This window comes from Osmia lignaria, chromosome 14, assembly GCF_051020975.1.
Source record: "Osmia lignaria lignaria isolate PbOS001 chromosome 14, iyOsmLign1, whole genome shotgun sequence".
Classification (NCBI taxonomy): domain Eukaryota; kingdom Metazoa; phylum Arthropoda; class Insecta; order Hymenoptera; family Megachilidae; genus Osmia; species Osmia lignaria.
Genome location: NC_135045.1, coordinates 3,599,356 through 3,620,514, shown reverse-complemented (window position 1 = coordinate 3,620,514; position 21,159 = coordinate 3,599,356). Strand labels below are relative to the sequence as shown.

The window sequence follows — 21,159 nt, the reverse complement described above, 5'->3', positions numbered from 1 at the left end:
CCCTAGGAAAGCCCACCATTCCTGGTACTGTACCTATATGACGGAAGATTTCCTCGAAATCCAGTTCTCTGTTTTATCGCGAAGGATACTCTTTCGTTCCTTTTTCGAATGGAATCGCCGTCTGTTTTTGCCTTGCGTTATTTCCCTCGCGCGATGGAATTTTGGGAACGACGGACACGGATGTTATACGTGACAAGCTTCCAAAATCCTGTGTAATCAATAACAAAAACTATACCTTTAGACAAATATCTTCTTTACCTAGTAAAATACTATTCTTGAGATACATATAATTCTCAACGCGTTACGTTAAAAAAAAAAAGGTGAATTGAAAATCCAAGTTCTTATAATTGAAAAGCGACTGATACGTTCCTATAATAAAATGGCAGAATAAATCCGGTAATAGAATCCCGAGCAAATTACTCGGTTGCTTTTTAAATTTGCTCGAACGAACGTTGGCCTTATCAAAAGATATAAAAATGAGCGTAATTTTTATTTTTTTTCTAGCCCAACGACGAATCCCTTTTCGGTCCTCGAATCTTAATTAAGGCAAGGATAACGAATAAACCGGATATAGCACAAAAGCTGAAAAAGAATAATGCGCATTGTCGGCCGTTATAACAATGAAAAAATTCATCGCGCTGTATTTTTATCTCGCTCGGACAGAAGATCACGAGTTAGTCGTTTTCCATTCATTCGTTTCTAAATAGAAAGTAGACGATGGAAAGGACGCGTCTCTTCTCAGAGATTCTATTCGTTGAAACAATCGATCCCGATACAAGACCTTTCTTTCTTTCTATTCGGGTAATGGTAAGGTAATTACTTGTATATACCCGAATAAATTTACCTGGTAGATGGAAGAATAAAACATCGGTATGCATACAGAAGGTAAGATTTTCAGGAGATCCGTCGAAACGACGCGACGGTACGCGGGGTGAACCGTCGCGACGTCGAGCGACATTTAAAAATAGGAAGAATGACCTAAGCTGCTTGGGGTAGCTTACGCGCGCAGACACAGTGTATGTACGGTCATCTATAAATGTGGTGGAAAGGAAGTTGGCCGCGTACATGTCCCTGGATACCCTGGCTATGTACACATAGGAGACACCCTCCTGGCTCCCTGAGGACATGTTAGCTTCGCACGTGATATTCCCAGCCTACCGTCTTTACGACGAGAGCTCTCGCTGAAGGTTCCATGGAGCCTTGGCGCGAGTAACCTCTCGAAAACGCACCCCCTCCTTCCACCCTGTGTCTCAACTTAATATACATACATCTACACCTGTGCTTCTGTGTACACGAACCCCTCGCTTCCCTTTTCTTCGAAAGGGAAATCACGAAATCTTCGTCTACCTGGCGAATTTTCCATTCGTCAGATCGCGACTGAAATATCGAACCATTGACGGATATCGAAGTTTTGATTAGATTCGGAGAACGGCAAATTGCATGGCGCTTAGAAAGAAGATCGAATCAATTTTTCTTATTTCCTGAAATTCAAATCGAGTGCAGCTAAAATTGCTATATCCTTCTTTACACGCTGTTTATCTAATGTCGAGAGGTGTGATAATTTTGAAACAAGGCGACGAGTGCAATCGGAGATCAGTCCGTATTTAATTATCGGTTTGGTAACGAGCTCGATGGCCTCGTTAGCACGGCTTGATACAGCTGAAATTCGGATCTCTGCCTAGCAGGGTCGGCATTAGCGTCTCTGCCACCCTGAGATTTCTCCATCCCCTTTCTCTAATTATTGAATAATTTACTGGCTCGAAGATGGTGCATTTTTCATTAAGGATTTTTAAAAATTAAATTTCAGAAGAAACTTGAGCGTTCATCCCCTGGACGATAGCCCAAACCACCCCTCGACTCGGTGCATGGAAACTAAGCCAAGCTGTTGTGTATCGGAATATCGGCTGTTAGAATAAATTAATTAACCCCGTTTTGGTAAATTAATAACTCTGCTATCCGTGTATATACATAGCGAAACTTTAATACTTCATATTCTATGCAAACAAAATGCAAAACTAGCGACTGCAAATATTAATTAAATTAACAAGGGTAGTATCGCGTCGTTTCATTCGATAACAAAGTCTTCCCTTTACACCGACAGTCTCTGTTTCTCTGTAAAGTCTGGGAAGTTTTAGAAGATGACACGTGTTGCAAATATTTGTAAATAAGACTTTGCGTTGAAGTAGAACAGCAAATTACAGTGACGTTCCAAGCTGAAGGTAATCTACCACCGTACATTTTTCAAATATCTGAAATATTTTCTAAAAATTCAGTTCGAGATCACCGAGAACACGACGGCGGGTACTAAACGCGGTTTATGTCGGTCGGAAAAAGGAGTTAAAAGCTTGCAGAGTTTAATGACTTGATCCGAGTCGGATGGGATACTTGGCTCGATCCATGGTCACTAAATCCGTCATAGCATCGAGCCGGAATAAAAAGAAGCCACGTGTTTTACGAGGGTCGGCGAATGCAGTTCGCCAGCGAGAAAATTACAGCGAAACACGAGCTTCGAACGACCGCGAACGGGAAAGCCGATTGAATCCCTATTATCCTTTCGAGACGCTGGGTTAGAGGTGATTCTTGTCGCCACGATTTTCAATTTATTTATTAAGCAGAAATATTAATCATCCTTTTGTTTTGTGAGCCCAAAAAATTTGGGTTATAGAGGATTTTAACCCCCAAATCAGAACTGGGTTAATCGTAAACGAAATCTCTGAAACATATTATGCAAGTACTCCAATTTTTTAGAATAACAAATTTAAATTTCAATTAACGCGTTGGATCAGCTAAAGAAATTATAAGGAAAGGGGCTGAAGATGAGATATTTTTGAACACGTGGATGGGTGCTTGATAAACCGGTATCGCTAAATTTATAGGGGGTTGAATTAGACAAGCTAGGATTAGTTGTTTACGAGCCTGTTATCTTATATTGCAAGAAAATTACCCCGTAATCCTAAACAGTGAAACAAGTTCAATGAAAATTCTCTTTCTATCAAATGAATTTACGAATAAAAATGAGGTATAATGAAAATTCTGAATAGACGGGAAATATTGGATGTAGTTAAAAAAGAGAACAAACGATATTTCTTGCGTGTTGTATAATATACCAGAATTAACGAACCAGTTTGTTGTTACTTTTAACGAGGTACGCGTTAATAAGGGTATACGCAACAAGACGTATCATTTTTCGCAATTCACGTTCGTTGCCCTCGCTGGCCGCTTGTTACATTGTAACTCTGCGTTTAGTCCGGTTACATTAATGTCACCTGACACAATGGACTACTAAATCCTGCTAAATGTGACAAAAGGGGGCGAGGAAATGTTGAGGTAAGACAACGATTAATATAGGGTTATCCAAATTGAGTGCCACATCTTCAAATTCTCAATTTGGATAACCCTATATATTCAAATGAATTTCTCGAAGCTTTAAGAATTTTTTAATTTTTTTAAATTGAAAATTCATTCTTTCATCTTAACCCGGTAATTACGTCTCTACTGAACCTTGCAACAACCATAATCTTTCGACCTAGATACACTTCACCCTCCAAGTCTTTTTCTTTTTTTTTTTAAGTAGTATACAGATGCGCGGTAAACAAGCGCTATAAAAGAGAAGAAGTTGCAGTAATTCGAGTAGAAAGGTGTGCGACTAGGAAAACTGGCTACTGGAAGGTAAGACGAGCTCTCGAGGCAGAGGGAAGGGAAAAGAAATAGGGAGAAAAGGAGAGAGTTTATTACGCTTTCGCCAAGTTTTACGCCCTTTAATCTACGCGACACTCCCGGGAGAATTGTTTTACGCCGATGTCGCACCCGCAGGATTTTACGGGTCACTTTGGATAATACGGAACGAGAACCCTTGCTGAAAGTTCGAACGAGCGAAAGCGAACGCATGGATTAATGCGTCGCTGAAATTGAGCTGGAAGTTCGCGGAACTATTGAGAGAACGGTATTGCTAGCCGGGGAAAAAAAAAGAAAGTAATTTTCTGTCTGAGAATTTTATGAGAAATTTGACGAGGGTTCGACCCCGATTCGATCGACCGGACGATATCATTCGATATCTTCTGATACTTCTTGCCAAACAAAATTGTATAATAATTAAACTCGGAGATGTCTTGATCGACAAAAATTAGGCTACACTCGCGATCAAAGACTTCCATAGGAAAAATGCTTAATTAAAAGAATAATAATAATAGAGCCCTTGTTACAAACAAACCCCGTTTCCGCTTCCGAACCAACCCGTCTCCTCCGCGATTCAACTTTCTCTTTAATCGAGTTTAATATTTCCCCATGGGGATGAAGCGTCGGAAGAATTTTCCCATCGCGTTCGTCATCCTCCAAAAATTTACAAATTACCTAATTTACGAACGCGCCACGGGAAACAATTAACCAGTGCGTCGTAAATTATTCAAACTTGTCCCAACTACAAGATCAGAGAAAACAAGACAAGAAAATTCGATAGGTGATCGAAGATTTCGAGGAAACTTAAAACGGCCTTCGAACACGGAAAAGGGCATTAAAAAGGTAGCGGGTTACGTTTCCGGTCGGAATGTAACGTGTTCCCGTGAGTCTCTTACAGAGATTAAAAATCGATCCACCCTTAGCCCATTCTAATTCGCATGAGCCATCGACTGATTAAAATCCGCTCCCCTGGATGCGACGACAGTGCTGTACCCTTGCCTCGATCGACCTCAGACATCCTTTCATTTTTATCCAATACCAAAATCCGAAGTGATTTACTCGAACGAGATTAAATCTGAAAACCAATGGAAAACATTTAAACAAACTCCCTCGGATTGTTTTATTTCCAAAAGTTTTTCGCAGAGAACCAATCAGTGACATCCTTCGAATCAGCCTCGAAGGTACTCGATTTTAATAAACTTTCGTCCTTAATAACCTCGAACGTCATTTGCCGTTCATCAGAGGCCCTCGTGCCAGTTTATCGTCCAAGTTCCCGTTTCTCTAATAACCGAAAGGTCCGATCGAAATAGTTAACGAAGGAGTACGAGAAGTAGAGAAAAGAAGGAAACAGTAGCGGGTAGGAAAGAAGAAGAGGAGGGGGAAAAAAAGCAAATTTCAAGCATCGACCGTACTTCCGTAAGCAGCTGATGCCTGGAGAACAGGCGCCGCGGCGTCTAGACGCCGGCGGGAAAACCACCCCCGTTGTTCGTCCCTCCGACGCCCTTTCGACCCGTGCCACCAACCAGGCAAAAATAAAGCTTCGACCAGATTCAGATATTCAATGGCCAACGTACGAATAACAAGTGAACCATTTTTTTATTTTTTTTTTTATTTGCCCGGTTTTCTTTTATTTCATCCATTCGAGCGGTCGACGACAAATTTTCGTGTTCGCGCTTTCACGCGCGACGATAAACGAAATTAATAACGAGACGTAATTGTGTGCCAGAAACAATGGGAACGAGGGAAGAGGATTGGTGATTCTTTTTTAAAAAAGTATTTCACAATTAGGAAAAATTTGTTTTACGACAAGATATATTACGATTTTATGGGGAAATTAAGAGGTACCGTTTGAAATGTACGAAGAGGAAAGAGTCTCGGCGAATAACCTGCAGCAAATAGCCCGTAAATTTACGGATACAAAGAGAGGGAGACTGGCCGAAAGGATAAAGTTATTAATCAATGTTCCACATCTGGGGATAACGATTCCCGTTGGTATTAATTAAAATCCAATAGCCGGACCTGGTACCGACGAAAAATCGCGTTTAATTATACATAGCCGGTCCAGTTTTATGCTATTTCAAGCTTGAAACGCCAATAATGTGAAATAATAAAGTGAAAATTTAAATTACAAAATTCCAAACAACTTTCCAAGTGATTGGCTTTAAAAATATATGAAATTAATATCGATGCGTTAATAATTCTTTTCGTAACACGTTACCACGAAAAATGATACCCTAGTGAACACGATCCAAATTATTCTATTCAGACGATACAAGCGACACGAAATTGAATGGAATCAGAGGTATGAATTAATATTCGTGTATCCGGTCTGACCACCCGACGCGTGATTAATTAAAAGTGTAAGATAATTAGCAATTAGCGGTCTCTTCTGCTAGGACTAGACAGGGGACCGAGGTACGGTCGTTGGGGCGAGGGTTTCCGTAACGAACATGCGAAGAGTTAAAATGTTGGAGGGTGAGGCACGTGCATACGTCGATAACCCTAATAAAGTCGTTATTGCATTACTTTCCGTCCGACAACGGAGGAAACTCTCGGCTACTCTAATAGAGCTTACAGACAAGTCAATCGAACGTCCGACAGAGTGGTCAACAAGATAAACTAGTTTATTTCAATGACCGCAGCTCTCACCCTCTTTGTGGCTCCGGGCGTTTAGCTAAAGGTACGTACAGTGTCGAGCAGCTGATAATTGAACTATTAATCGTAAGGAAAATGAAGAAAGATTTCGAAAGGAAATACACGGTGTTAATGATTGGAAATTTCATCCCCGGTATTTATACACAAAGACGTATATTCGATTTGCGTGCGGGGTGTTAATCGGGAAAACGAATTGCACCGCTTGCTGGGAAATCGGTTGTCGTCGATTCCGACTACAATTAAATACCACGAACGGCTGTGTCCGATTTATCGGACGAATACAGGCCACGGGAACGCAATCCTCGAACACTGCGGAAATCTGCGTTAGAACCCGTTCGCCGAGTAATCAATGGCAAACCTCGAGTTAAAACTTCTCGAGCAAACATACGGATAATCGAGTTCGATATTCCCGATACGAAATCGTGTTACGGATTGTCTACCCCAGTATTGTTCAAAGTTTACTTGCTATTGAAAATTTCGAGCCGAATTAAAGGCAAGCTTTGCCGATCGACGGAACTAGGCGAAAAATTCAATGTTCCATAGAGATTTGATCGACGGTGTATGGTTGAGTATAACGCGAACGTGCAAGGGCCTACGTAAGGGTTGGCTCACGACTGGCGTCGAGTGTAAGAGTCTCTTTGCACCCCGTCGATCAATATTCCGTCCAGTGGCGTAGCACGAAAAACTATTTCTTTTTCCCCTCCCCCCGCCCTCTCAACTACTTCGCAACTTTGGCCGGTGTGACTAGACTGGCGAATAAACGACTGCCTCGAAAACCGACGATAATACAGCTTCTACGGTGTCTGGGTAATTCCGCAACTTGCGAAAACTACCGACTCCCGTAGTAGATCGTTCAAAGCGTTCCAAACGCCAAACAGCTACGAATTATTTCGAATCTCGATTAAACCTGTCTCTCGTTAATTTCAAAAATCCACGCCTTGATCTACTCGTAAATTGTAATTTGTTAGAACAAAAAAGAAAGAAATTACACGGAGTCATAGAAGCGATGTAAACGTGAAATATTAAACTCTATTGCATCGCGATTCGCGTGTAACGAGAGCCATCGAGAACGCTAACGAAGACCATGGGACCGAAAGGTAAATCGAGTTCGTTTCAGTTGTACATATTTGAGGGAGGACAACAGGCGATGTTGGTTCACGTCCAATGTTCATACACCGCTACGAATATTATGCATTTCGCGTAGATATTCTATTCGAAATGGTTGCCATGAATATGGAGGAATTCGCTGTTTCCTTTCAGCCGTGGCACGATCGTGCCAAAAATGTCCCTTGGAAATTTGCAGTTATTGAAATGACTTCTCTCCTTATTCTTTTCTGGTCTTCCTAAGAACAGACTTGTTTGCAATTAAATTTATACTCGATAAACGAAGAAAATTGCGTTAGATAATCAGAGGGTGTGATAAATAGAATGAAAGAAATGCAGGAGAGAAGTGAAGGGAACAGAATTTCCCTCCGTTTTTTCGAACGAACGTATAGGAAGAAGAGGAAAAGATTCTTTTCGGAATGGCACGGTTTAACGCGGCGTTTCAATTGATATCCGTCTGTCGAATCCACGGTGACCCTCGTGTTGCCTACGGCGAGACATCATCCGTTCTGCTTTTGAGGATCGTTACCACTGCAGGTACCCAGCAGTTACCCCGTTCCCAAATAGGGGCGGAGGTGAAGGGTCGCGCGAGCCGGCGTCAGCCGTGCTTCACGTTCGCGGTGTACCGCGATAATTGGATCACCGAGCTCCTATGAGTCGAGGGACTATACCGATGGTACTAGATACAACGCGGAATACCGTAAGTTTCCGGTATTCGAAACGGAATATTTTTCTTTTCAACAGAGGTATGATTTTACCGATCTTCGAAAATGAATTGTTCGATTTGAAAATTTAGAAAAAGTAAATTTTTCTATTTGAAATTATATGGAAATTTCCTGCCAGCTTGCGTTTAATGAAACGATCCTCGTATTTATACGTCAGAATATTTCTTGTAGTAATCTGTATGCTGTTACGAAGCTGTCGCATCAGAAGAACTTAAGCCGTCGAAATGGCAGGGTGGTAAAGAAAGCGGGGTGGAAAAAGCTTCTTCGCCGGAAAAGCGCTTTGTACGAACGAAAGTTACACGCTGCTAAAGCCAGTCACTAGCAATTTGTAACGGATCTAAATTTCCTTTTATTTATTTACAAATCACTCCGTCGGTGATATACGATTTCTCTTCCCCCTTATTTCCCTAATTTTCATCTGTTCTAATCTAAAATCACTCGCGAGTTCGCAGCTTCGCGAGGGCAATTGATTTTCGTTGAACAATCGTATATATAAATCGGATTGCAGTGGGCGGGGATCGTGAATACTCGCGATCGAGTAGACGTATATTCGATGCGACGTACACACAATGCTCTGCGGAATGTATTTTCGATAGAAAATAGAAAGCTCCGTTACATGCCTGGGTGAAACGATCTAGAAAACTAGGAGCCGTGCGCGATAAGAAGGAAATCGTTTGTACGTGACCGAAGCAACCGCTGTGCATTCGTCGTTCGAATTGTCAGAGAAAACTTATTATGATCTTTCGGAGTACTTTCCCGGTTGGGAAAAGAAAATAAGGTAAGCGGTGACTAGAAGCGAGAGAAGCGTGAAATAACGTCGATAAAATATTTTAGGGAGAAAAATTGTAGAATGAATTACGGGATGAAATTAAATTAAAATTGAGCCTCTCTCTGTGGTCCGCGCTCTGAAAATTAAATTGATTGAAACATAAATGCAGTACCGAGTATCCCTGATTATTCATAGGCTTCTGATATATTCAAATAATTTGCAAAACATAATAACAAATGTCCCTTGGTGCACGATTCTCTTTGAAAATATCTAACAATAAGTTTCAACGCATAGGGTACATCGACTATTGAGAGAAAAATATATACGGATACATTGTCGTCGAAAAGATACACGAAAGGCGATAATATTGCCACAACATGCACATATACATATCGTTTGGCGAGCGTAAAATATCGAATATCGATTTAACTGCAGGCTGAAACCTTGGCATTGAATTCTCGTCCTCTCGGCTGAGAGCCGCTCCTCCGACTTCGCTATCTTCTCTTTATTTTCCGCTACGCTTTTCATGCGTCCCGCATTTTCTTCTCTTTTTCATACGCGCCATTGTTAGACTAGACGATCTGAAACTACTTTTCACCCGGGGGGCTGCACCAACACGTTCATCCCCTTGCAATATCTACCTATATTTCGTCGTTACGACATTGTGGTCCCTGCTACAACCTATAGTACAGTTCTTTGTTTCCCCTGCCACCGAAGCTTTGCGGTTCTCCTTTAATGCCCAAATGATTCGTTCTAACGCGAGAGACTTTATAACCTGCGGTTATGCAATACCAGACGATACAAAGATTTAAAAATCTGGATTTGATATATTCATTTTCAATCTTTCTTTCACCTGTATCGAGCAGACTTCATCGGGGTGAAAGCAGAAAAGATGAAGAACAAACGAAAAGTAACAAGTAAAAGTAGAATGGAAGACAATGTCATTCTTAAACTCCAGCAAAGGCGATTTATTCGACACCCGAGGGTCCGGATCTCCTGCAAAATTGATTCGAAATTCGAGAGACAACGAACAGACATAGGCGGAATGAAAGAAGCTTAGACGTTATCAGATAGAGGCACAGAGTCGGCAGATTGCTTGCTAAAACTTTCAGCGTAGCCTGAAACGAAATCCTCTGTTTCCAGAAAATGATACCGACTGCAAGGATACAATAACGAAATAAAGCCATAGAGCATGGTGCCTTTGCGCGCATGAGACACAGCTTATCTACTGCTATGTGTACAGATGCTACATCATGCTTCTATACGTGTACAAGGTGTAAAAGGAGTTCTCTATCACGAGTGTCATTCAACAATAACATTTTTAACCAATTCTGAATCGTTTTATGGATCTCTTATGACGTGTTATAATGTATAATTAGAATAACAGTAGAATCATTTGCAAAAACCATGAGACAAAACTTGTTTTACACCCTGTACACGTACGTACATACGTGTGTATGCACCACGCGAAGGTATTGGTATCCACGGTTTTCAGCTTCGTGACCATTGTTCAATGTACACAAGAGAGGCTGTGTCCCAGCTATGTTCCTCGAATCCTCCGTGTCTTCTTTGCAACGACCTGTGCCATCGACAAATTAAAAACTATGCAACCTTTCGCGCGAACCTACATGCATTATCCTAAGGCAGAAGGAACAACAGGAGAACTTAATACAACGACGATGGCGTTCTGCCAACAAGCCCCGACGACCGCGACCGTCGTGCCGGCAAGATTGAATTTGTTAAATATTTAAAGGCCATAGCTAGCAGAACCGAGCGCATTAATACCAATGCTCCTTCATTTTACCCAAGAGATTTCTACGCTATTTCTTTTTTCTTTCTTTTTTTTTTATTTTCTATCTAGGAACTCGTAAGCCCGTCTCTCCTTGACTCTATTAGAAAATACCGTGATCCTTAACCGTTGTCCATTTGTTTCACGCAACCGGGTAAACTGGAGGCGATTCATCGGTTTGTTATCTATGGAACATCGTATGTGACTCACCGTATCGGGATCCAAGGACGCCGTCACTTTTACCGCTTTCAGTAAAAGGGCTCCGAGACTCGCGTGGACGAGCACAGGCCATAGGTGAACTCCAGGATATTACCAGCCGGTGCTGCGGGCGAACCATTGTCTGTAGAGAAGCTGACGGGGGATCCCAGACAGAGAGAAATGAGAAGCAGAGAAGAATCGCCGTGGACCCCGTCGTTTCCTGTGAAAAGACCGTGCAAGAGTTAGGTTTAATTTCAACTAACGCGGCTGAATATAATCATGAAAAAGAAAAAAAAAATTTTTTTTAACGACAAATATGACTTTCTTATCAATAATATTCGTTACAAGAATAATATTTTTTCGTTTTATTTTAATTATTTGTAAATTTCATTTTTTCATTACCTTTTTTTAACTTTATTCTACGCATCTGCAGAGCTGTTAGTTTTCCTAAATTTTATGTGCCTGTCTAATGTGTACATGGCAGGCACGTCATGCATACGAAAAAGGATGACAAAAAAGGGGGTGGGAGGTTATGTTGGTACGCTACGCCAGATATGTGGAAAAAACGATGAAAAATGTTTTAAATAGTTTTTTTCACTATTTTGAGAACAATATATTATGCGGTATTATTCTAATATTTAATTTGTGCTCGTAAACTGTTCCATAACATGTTGGGAGTAATCAGATACAAACAGTTAAACAGTTGTATAAAAACAGCCTGAATTTTATGATTTACGACGCTACCAATGACATACTTACATATTACCGTGCATAATATTTACAAATTACTTTCATCCTAATTAATGAACATTTCAATATATTTTAAGATGCTTACCTGTCTTTTTATGCGTTTGTTAACTCTTGAAATTAAACACACACAAAAGAAACACAGATTTAAGACAAAATTAAGACGCCGAACAACCACTTTGCTGAAACGCTGCAGCACTACAGAAATACGCGCGCAAATTTGACTGCGGTAGTCAAATTGACTTCCATATATTTCGAAATCATAAGATTTTTTTCAAAAAATACAAATTTTAGTGAATATATCTTTTTATAAAAATTTGTTGACTAATTTTGTAATTATTCGATAATATTTGCTTTTAAAAATTATGTAATTTATATTTATTAAATAACTTTATAAATTCTCAATAAACAAGATGGCGGACGTATCCACGTCGGAAATAGAGTTGTACGAATTTTGATACATCGCAAGTATATATAGATTAATAATGATTTATCATCGTAACGAAAGTTATAAAATTCATGGAAGATTGTTGTCTTATTAGTAATTCTAACTAACCTTGTGTCATCAAAAAGATATGCGACTCCTGTTGCACCATCCGATACATCTGACTCGTGGACAACCTCGAATTCCTTCCCTAAGCAGAAAAACTATAAAACATGCACAGAATTCATTTTTAGGTATTTCCAACTTACCGTATAGATTCTCAGATGGCTGTTCTGTTAACTGTTGCTTCACAATATTTACAATTTACAGTTAAAATCCCGTTGCTTCGATGAATAGTTCCACACGCAAGATTCCGCGGGCCGTTACAAACGCACTTTCCGTTTTAAGTATCGACATCGCAACTTCGATTTTATCGATTCGAGTCATATACGGTAGTATCGAATGAAATTCGCGCAACTTATTCAAAATCCCATTACTTCATGAAAAGAATTTATAAAGGGATAGAACAGATAAAATGATTAATTCTAGGTCAATGCGCGATGACGATAAGGGACGATTTATTATTAGTTGTAGCAAATCGTGTGTGAAATATGCAAATGCTGGTCCAACGTGTAATACTTCGTTATTCTATAAAAGGGAAACAATAAATTAGTTTTATGTCAGACTATCCATCCTTGAAAAGTTATGTTTTATGTTCCGTAAAAGAGAATCTTCCGTGATAGAATAAAATTTATTCTCGAAAAATTGATCAAATTAAATTAAATACAAAATACATATACAGGTAGGAACACATTATAAAACATTAATTAATTTTAAAGTAATCCTATTACGACACGGATCTTTTGCAACTACCTTCACTTCTACACGTTGACCTATTGAAACAGTAGAATTGTTCAACAATGTGGTTGGTATTAACCCGCATGTACCTACTCCTATATCAACAAATACTCCAAAATGTGTTACATTTCGGACTGCACCAGTTAATACAGTTTCAGTATTTATATCATCAATAGTAATCATATTCTTCTGAAAGAGAGGACCAGCGGTTTTAAACCTTATATCTTCATCTTTTTTCATAGACAAGCCTTTTACTATTATTTCCATTGTTGTTGCATTCGTACCACATTTTTCGGCTAAAACAGCATACCCTTCATCGGCATGCGATTTTATTTTTTCAATAAACGTTGTGGTTCCAAGATTTTCTAAATTGCAATTACAATATTTTAAAAACCGTTCAGCTATTTTATATGATTCAGGATGTATCCAAGTTTGGTCTAATAAATTAAAACTATGTATAGACTTTTTAGAGTCTTTAATTTTTACTGAATTATCAGTCATTGAAGTTTCTGGAAGTATTCTAATGAAACCAGCACACTGTTCAAACACTTTGTTTCCAATTCCTTTAACATCCAACAATTGTTGCCTGTTTTTGAATGCACCAAATTCAGTTCTCCATTGTATAATATTCTTTGTTCTGACTGCATTTAGTCCAGCAACTCTTTTCAGAAGACATTGAGACGCAGTATTTACATCCACTCCTACAAAACTTACAGCTTCTGAAACTACCTGCAGACATATTTATTATTATTGAAATATAATAAATAATCATATTTTTAATACTAAATAGATACGACTTCATATTTACTTCATTTAAAGTAGTTAATAACTGTTTCTCGGGTAGATCATGTTGGTACATTCCTACACCCAAATGTTTAGGTTCTATTTTTACTAATTCAGCAAGTGGATCTTGTAAACGTCTTGCTATAGAAATAGCAGAAATTACGTTCGTATCAAGATCAGGAAATTCAGATTTTGCCTCTGCATTACAACTGTAAATTGATGCTCCTGTTTCATCAACTATTGTATATAAAACGTCTAATGAACCAAATGCCTTAGATTTAATCAATTTATCTAAGAATGATTCAGTTTCTCTGCAGGCTGTAGCATTACCTAAGGCTAAAATTGTACATTTATGCTTCTTAACTAAATCTATTAAAATATCAGATGATTTTTCAAACATATCCGAGCTACCGTGCGGATAAATTACGTTTGTATCAAGTACATCTCCATGCTCAGAAATTACTGCTAGTTTGCAACCATGATAAAATCCTGGATCTATACCAAGTATAACTTTTCCACGAACTGGTGGAATAAGAAGTAACTGTTTGACATTACTCGCAAAGACTTCAATAGATGCTGTCTCTGCTTTTTGTTTTAATTCATTTCGAACGCGACGTGTTACCAATGGTTTAATAAATTTCTTATATGCGTAATCAATGCTATTATGTAGTATTTCGGTGTGTAGTTTTGATGCTGCCATAGCTTGTCTGTACAGTTTCAAACAATATGCTTTAAATTGTTCTTCAAAAGAGTTAGGTAAACTTAGTTTAACGCTTAAAATTTTTTGTGCTTCTCCTCTATTAATAGCTAATATGTGATGTGGTTTAATGAGTTTAGTATTTGTATCAAAATTATAATACATTTCGTACTTCCTCTTTTTATCTCCTTCTTTTTTATCATTCTTAGATTTACTGCTTTTACATTCTGTACTTTGTATACTTATGATTGATACGCTTTGGAGCTCTTTAACTCTGTCAAATACCATTTTATCTTTATTTATAGTTTCTGCTATTATGTGTATAATACCATCTTTAATCTGTTCTTCAGTTTTTAAACCATCCTTGTCAGAAATAAGAGATGATAATTGAGGCAATGGGTGACCTTGTAATATAGAATCACTTACAGGTCCCAAACCTAATTTTCTTGCTTTTTCTGCTAAAGATGCTTTAGATGCAGGTTTAAAAAAGGAATATATATGTTCTAAATCATCCAAGCATTTTGCAGATACAATAGCAGCATGTACTTCTGGTGACCATTGTCCAAGTTTATCTATACTTTTTGTTATAGTAGCAGCACGTTGTTTAATTAATTTAGCATGATCAAGACTCTCTTTTAAGGCCCTTAGTTTATCCGGCTCCAGACCACCAGTTATATTTTTTCTGTATCTTGCAATAAATGGTATTGTATTCTCATCATTGAAAAGCTTTATAACATTTTCAGCAGTATGCTTATCAATACCATTCTTTTCGCAAACATAATCTAATTCAGTCCATTCTTTGCATTGTACAGAATTAAATTGAAAATTTTTTAATTCTTTAACATTCTCCTTATCAATAGCTTGTGTTACTGTCTTTTTACTTTTTGTTCTTTTAGATTGTATCTTTTCTCTTAAATCTGTTTGTTCTTCCTTTGAAGGCAATAAAAGTGTGCTAGACTTTCTTTTTTTACGATCTACATTTGGATCATCTTTTCTAATTCTTTTTCTTGTTTGATCTACTTTTGAAACTTTTTTTTCTGGTACATAATCATCATCCTTTATAACATTATCATCATTTTCAGAATCACTCAACTCAATTATCTGTTTTATTTGAGTCGTTTTACGTAGGCTTCTTTTCATTATGCAATTTTGTTTCGATGTAATCGACAAGCAACGATGTTTTCTAGAAAATAAAATAAAAGAAATAAGAAGTGAATTCTTTAGTGGTTATGTAACAAATGATTTTTTGGGTAACAAATAATTATGAGATACTACGACATTACATACACAGAATTAACTGTTGAATAAATAAATAGACTTATTCGTATCATGTAAATATATTTTTCATATATGTATGTATGTTTTTCTTTCCTATATAAACGGAGGACAATTGTCAACAAAAGTTCCTAACCAAACCTGATTGTATTCGTTGCAAACGTGTCTTTAATAAGTTCCGACAATGTTATTCTTTTAATTATTTTACAATATCTTTCAAGCCGAATTTAAAATAAAACTATAATGTACTAAAGATTTTTTAAAAAATGATTTATATTTGGTGATAAGCATCAAATATATAGAAAATTAATAAATATGACTATAACTTGTAATAAAATTTGAGCTAATTCACTGATTTAATTATTGCTCATTTTTATCTACTTTAAATATGTGTACATAATGGCAGAAAAATTTAGATCATTAATCAAGCTTGTAACTAATAGAATAAATACACACCAATTGTTTAATAATGCAACTACAAGGATCAATAATGCCACAGGAAGGGTACAAGAAAAATTTAATAATGTACAAAATGCTGTTGCTGCAAAATATGATGTTGTTTCAAAGGTATCATCATATATATTTTTTTTTAATGATTAAAAAGGAGGAACTGAATTTGGTTACTATCAATTGTAATAAAATTGTTTAAATTATTTGTAAGTGCTGATGCAATTTAAGTTGTAATGTGTGTTATATTGAATTAAATTTATTTTATGTATTTCAGCAAATCAATAAAGATATAACTGTAATGCAAAATTTGAATGCACCACAATTAGAACCAAGTTTATTACCAAAGAAAGTGTTAAAATGGTGGCAATGGTATCAACAATTAACAGGTTTAGATACAGTTGAATTAGCCAAGCAACAAGTAATTACGGCTCAAGACAAATTGTTCAAATGTCAGGATAATAGAAGACATCTTAATCGTCAAGCAACACTGATAAATAATAAATTAAAAGAAGTATATTCTGAACTCATTCAAACTAAACGGGATGATCCAAAATATGTGCAGTTAACAATAATAGAAAACAAAAGTCTTCAGGATCAAGCAAAAATTGTATCACAGCTTGATTTATTAGAAAAAGAAGAAAAAGATCATTTTACATTATTAGCAACTGCTATCAAAGAATATCATGATAGTCAAACAATGAATGCACAGAAGTATAAATACCTGTCTATTCTTGCATCTGCTGTATTAGCAATTATATCATTGATTGGTTCAATGACATATAATTATAGTAAAATAATAAGTATTCGAAATGTCATAGCTGAAGCACAACAAAGAAATGAAAGTGTAGTTGAAAATAATTTAAATACGTTAGAAAATAATATGAATAGATTATTTTCTGAAGTTATTAAAAGATTAGATAATAACAATAGCAATGAACAAAAAATAAATGTAGTTACTAAAGAACTAAATACAAATACTTTAAAAGAAATGCAAACAACTTATATTGTATTAGGACTGTGCTTTGTTGGTTTGTATACAATAGCTAAAATGCTGATAGGTTAAAGATTAATGGCAGTTATTAATGGTTTTCAAGTATTTTACTTATTTATGTCTATATGCTTTGTAAATAAATGTACATTGAAGTAAAAAGATATTAATATATGCTTACAAAGTTCCACTGTTTGTTGTCATACAATTTAACTACATTATATCATCTTCCATTTGTGGAAAGAACAGGAATCATAAGTTGTCCAAAAAATACATACGTATATTTAATAAACTGGATAAATACAACATAAAACTCGAATAGAGACAATTATTTAACTAATTAACTTTATAATATACAAAGAGTATCCGCAGGATAAAAAATATTAGATACATTTTTAGCCTTTTAAATATTTGTGAAAGTATTTCCATTGAAAATAAACTAAAATTATCTTTTTAAATAATAAGCAATTTAAATATCAACTGTATTAGCTGTCTTATGTACTCCAAGGTTTCCATTCCATGCCATCTGGTGGTTTTCTTTCAACTTTACCTTTGCTTACTTCTGACCAATTTGTGCTTAGTACTGTACCACCAGACTCTTGCTGTTTTTTGAAATAATTTAATATTAAAATCGACATCAAACTTTGATAGTCTTTATCGAATTTCTACAAAACAAATTTACTTACAAAGGATTTATTCATTGCACGTCTAACTTCATCTGAACTGCTGCCATATATTTGTTGAAACAGAGCATTAAGAGCAGCTTCACCTTCTGGTTTTTCCTCTGCTTCTTGTTTTGCTATTTCTTTTTCTACCTTATCCCAGTCCCGTGACTTTTTACTAGAACTAGGATATTTTGGTGGCTGGTTACCAGCTTGTAGAATCTCTTAAAAAAATAATTTTTGTTTTGATCTTATGGTTCTGAGCAAGTATTATTAGTAATATAATTTCAACATAAATAATATAATTTACCTCGAGGTATAGGTTGCACTGGGTTTTGTACAACTGGGTTTCCTTCTAAAACAGTCCATCTGATTCCATCTTGTTTCTTTAGTTTGATTTCTATTTTGGATGGAACTACTTTATGTGAACATTGTTCTGGTACAATAGGATGAGCTAAATCTAATTCCAAAGTATATTCATTTCCTGATGGTAACATGGCAGATACACTTAACTAAACAAAAACAAAGATTAATGGATTAATGTTACTTTTACTGTAAAAAGCATTATGCCTAATATGGGCACAGAATGAAGGATAAATATTTCTTTTGTTCCATTATGATTTCTGTATACTTACCGTAGTTTTTTCATAGACAACTTTAACATTTTCTGAATTTTTTGCAAGAATTGTAACAATAACATGAGTTTCCGTCTGATACCAGTCGTGTTTTATTTTTGGAATTGGCATCTGTAAAAAAATATTTTTTCTCACATTAGGACATCGTTATAAATTAATTTTATCAATGATATTTAATCACAATTCATACTTCATTACCGCCCGTTTGGGCTGCAGTTTCTTCGTTAGCCATTAGACCGAATTTCTTGTAATTTTTAAAGACAAATCATTCAGAAGTTTGACAAAATTCGCGTATATCACACTTCTCGAAAGTTCATATGGGTGACAAATCAGGAGTGTAACAAGTGATATCAATATTCAGATAAAATGAATATTAAAGTCTTTCATCTGTTTGAAGATGAAAATTGTTTGATAATTAAAACCAAAGCAACACATCGGTTGCAAGATATTGTAAAAAAAAGATTTTAGAAAACTGTATACGAGTTATGTTCTAAAATAAGTTTACAATTTCACTAATCATGCTTTAGAAATGCAACCAAAGTGATCCTATTTCTGATAAAACAATGGCGATAAAACCAACGAGCGAGGGCGCTTTTTATATTTCCACAGTGACTGTAGTCAGTGTTCATCAGTGTTTAAATTTTGGACGGAATGAATGTAGTCTTTTAAACAAAATAGTTAAACAATATTTTATGAAAAATGAAACGACCGATTGAAGCTATTATCGAAGACGTAATCATTGACTCGACCAAAGTTCAGCCCATCATTGGTATAGTCATTAAACGGTTACTTAGTACTTCAAATATCCATGTGCACATTGCTTTAAAAAATAATGAGATTACATTTTGAAATAATACCCTTATTTTGAATGATTCTTATGTTTTTTTATTAATCATAATTATCAGCTATTACCATAAATTCAATTATAAATTACAAATCAAGAAACTGTAATGTTATAATTCGTATTTTACATTTATACGCTTTGGATCTTGAATGATGTATGTTATTATTTTACAGTGAATTTTCAGAATGGCGAGCTTAAAGATGAAGAAGCTAAAAAGATGTCAACCGGTCTCTTTTACGACCCGAAAAAGCAGAAAACGATGGTGGCTTTGTCAAATGGGCAAATTGTTTATAGAGGTTATAAACCCGACACGAGCCAAGACTTGATGCGTACTATGCTCGTGCTCCACAACAGGAAAACAGGAAAAGTTAGACTAGTTCAAGTTGAACGATGGCAAGTAAATGCAGTATTGGGGAAACCAATAGTGGACAATAAGAAAAGTGCTGATGATGAAAATATTGCTACATTAAATAAACAGTTTGGATCAAAGAAAGCGAAACGTATAACAGAGCAGTATGAAAGAATGAAAATAAATGTTGACTCTGTTAAAGAGCAACTTGAACAAACAGTATCAAGTAAGAATTTATTTTTTCAAAAAGTAATAAAATATATATTATAATTTGATAGTGTTATTTATTAATGTTTATTTTTCTTATAGATGTTGAAGTTGATAGAGCAGACTTATCAATGCAGTTACCAGAGAATGAGTATATTACAAACACAGCATTACCACACTGTAATAGAGATGCGACTAACGTAACAGATGTATACAATGCATTTGATATTGTACCAGAAAGCACATTAAAAACTTTGTATGAAAGAGCTGCAGAAATTATGAACACTGATGTTAATGATTTTGAAGGGTACGTTAGATGTTCAAAAATTAATTTTCCTTTAATATTACTACCAGTTATTTAATATTTATTATGTATTTTATGTATAGAAAAGCAAAGTTCTTTGTCTGGTCATTGAAACGGTTAAAATCTGATCCAGATAACATTAAAAAAGCTGCATTATTGATTTATATTCAAGCAGTTGTAACGTGGTTAAATATGCCAATAAGAGATGCTAAAAAACGGCACGTTGACGTTTGTCCATCTTCCGAACAAGTTAACGCTCATGTAATGGATACATATAGCATTCAAAGTAATACTGGAAGGTATGTACAAACAGATAGCACACATATCACAGATAATTTAATATAACTGATTTAAAATGATTTACAGGTTGAGACCAAGCAGTGTAAAAGATAAAGCAGTGATACATTGTATGATATTAGCATTGATAATTTGCAATTTTGTATTAGATATAGAATTATTTGCAACAATATTTACTCACCGTATGGGGCTGAAAAAGTTAACAGACCTTGCCAGAATTATTGGTGCTTTACCTAACAAGGAGGATAAAAAACTTGTTACACTGAAGGTTCCATTACCTCCACCTATGTCTGTTGTAAATAAGAAAAAGAGAAAATAGTTTTCAGAACAATCAAACTTTTAATATACTGTTATCTTATAAGAGAACGAATTTATATCATGAAATTATCTATTTCTTAATAAATATTATTTTCATAATTTGTTTATGCACATTACATACTTTTTTTAACAATGATTAGGAAATTATAAATCTTAATGAAAAGAACCGAGAAAAAGTAAAGGAGGATGAAACTTAAAACTCACTAAGGAAGTATAATCAGTAAGGAAGAATATTAAGAGTAAAAAGAAGGAATATAATAGAGGAAGAAGAGAAACCACGATAAGGATAATTATATTCGGATGATGCTTAGATGGTTTCAGAAATGAAGAAATAAAAGAGGGGATTGAAATCCATGATTACACGATTTTAGCATGATCCTAGAGCATTTAGCCTGTCCGAAGGGAG

At 36.0% G+C, this 21,159-nt stretch overlaps 5 protein-coding genes across 5 annotated transcripts in view; 2 read left to right on the top strand and 3 right to left on the bottom strand.

Annotated features, from left to right (window-relative positions):
* LOC117607256 (uncharacterized) overlaps positions 1-12,417 on the bottom strand; it is a 116,053-nt gene extending 103,636 nt beyond the window's left edge. The window contains exons 1-3 of the mRNA XM_034330745.2: positions 12,356-12,417; positions 12,219-12,297; positions 10,928-11,135 (exon numbers count right to left, since the gene is read on the bottom strand). The gene's annotated coding sequence lies outside the window, so the exon portion shown is untranslated. The remainder of the gene's footprint in view (positions 1-10,927; positions 11,136-12,218; positions 12,298-12,355) is intronic.
* Positions 12,418-12,818: 401 nt separating this feature from the next.
* Positions 12,819-15,884, bottom strand: LOC117607260 (S1 RNA-binding domain-containing protein 1). Its single transcript, XM_034330761.2, has 3 exons — positions 15,712-15,884; positions 13,753-15,607; positions 12,819-13,673 (listed from the first exon to the last, which is right to left on the bottom strand). Exons 1-3 carry the CDS (start codon positions 15,753-15,755, stop codon positions 12,900-12,902), a joined length of 2,673 nt encoding a protein of 890 aa, XP_034186652.2. The 5' UTR covers positions 15,756-15,884; the 3' UTR covers positions 12,819-12,899.
* Positions 15,885-15,955: 71 nt separating this feature from the next.
* LOC117607267 (mitochondrial potassium channel) lies at positions 15,956-17,444 on the top strand. Its single transcript, XM_034330798.2, has 2 exons — positions 15,956-16,266; positions 16,424-17,444. Exons 1-2 carry the CDS (start codon positions 16,099-16,101, stop codon positions 17,210-17,212), a joined length of 957 nt encoding a protein of 318 aa, XP_034186689.2. The 5' UTR covers positions 15,956-16,098; the 3' UTR covers positions 17,213-17,444.
* Positions 17,445-17,581: 137 nt separating this feature from the next.
* On the bottom strand, positions 17,582-18,767 carry Sgt1 (suppressor of G2 allele of skp1). Its single transcript, XM_034330799.2, has 5 exons — positions 18,625-18,767; positions 18,435-18,545; positions 18,110-18,311; positions 17,824-18,023; positions 17,582-17,739 (listed from the first exon to the last, which is right to left on the bottom strand). The coding sequence occupies exons 1-5, from the start codon at positions 18,664-18,666 to the stop codon at positions 17,632-17,634; spliced, it is 663 nt and encodes a 220-aa protein (XP_034186690.1). The 5' UTR covers positions 18,667-18,767; the 3' UTR covers positions 17,582-17,631.
* Positions 18,768-19,060: 293 nt separating this feature from the next.
* Positions 19,061-20,892, top strand: LOC117607265 (uncharacterized). The gene is made up of 5 exons (XM_034330781.2): positions 19,061-19,203; positions 19,452-19,853; positions 19,937-20,141; positions 20,222-20,437; positions 20,505-20,892. The coding sequence occupies exons 1-5, from the start codon at positions 19,134-19,136 to the stop codon at positions 20,752-20,754; spliced, it is 1,143 nt and encodes a 380-aa protein (XP_034186672.1). The 5' UTR covers positions 19,061-19,133; the 3' UTR covers positions 20,755-20,892.
* Positions 20,893-21,159: the final 267 nt, after the last annotated feature.

What these genes read in the sequence shown, in the direction of transcription:
- LOC117607260 (XM_034330761.2), bottom strand. Translation starts at nt 15,755, where the DNA reads ATGATACGAATAAGTCTATTTATTTATTCAACAGTTAATTCTGT. An exon ending in TATTCAACAGTTAATTCTGT is followed by an intron (nt 15,608 to 15,711) that starts GTATGTAATGTC and finishes TTTATTTTCTAG; the next exon opens with AAAACATCGTTGCTTGTCGA. An exon ending in TATTAACTACTTTAAATGAA is followed by an intron (nt 13,674 to 13,752) that starts GTAAATATGAAG and finishes ATATGTCTGCAG; the next exon opens with GTAGTTTCAGAAGCTGTAAG.
- LOC117607267 (XM_034330798.2), top strand. Translation starts at nt 16,099, where the DNA reads ATGGCAGAAAAATTTAGATCATTAATCAAGCTTGTAACTAATAGAATA. An exon ending in AATATGATGTTGTTTCAAAG is followed by an intron (nt 16,267 to 16,423) that starts GTATCATCATAT and finishes TATGTATTTCAG; the next exon opens with CAAATCAATAAAGATATAAC.
- Sgt1 (XM_034330799.2), bottom strand. Translation starts at nt 18,666, where the DNA reads ATGGCTAACGAAGAAACTGCAGCCCAAACGGGCGGTAATGAA. An exon ending in AGTGCAACCTATACCTCGAG is followed by an intron (nt 18,024 to 18,109) that starts GTAAATTATATT and finishes TATTTTTTTAAG; the next exon opens with AGATTCTACAAGCTGGTAAC. An exon ending in GTGCAATGAATAAATCCTTT is followed by an intron (nt 17,740 to 17,823) that starts GTAAGTAAATTT and finishes TTCAAAAAACAG; the next exon opens with CAAGAGTCTGGTGGTACAGT.
- LOC117607265 (XM_034330781.2), top strand. Translation starts at nt 19,134, where the DNA reads ATGAAACGACCGATTGAAGCTATTATCGAAGACGTAATCATTGACTCG. An exon ending in CAAAGTTCAGCCCATCATTG is followed by an intron (nt 19,204 to 19,451) that starts GTATAGTCATTA and finishes ATTATTTTACAG; the next exon opens with TGAATTTTCAGAATGGCGAG. An exon ending in ACTTGAACAAACAGTATCAA is followed by an intron (nt 19,854 to 19,936) that starts GTAAGAATTTAT and finishes TTTTTCTTATAG; the next exon opens with ATGTTGAAGTTGATAGAGCA.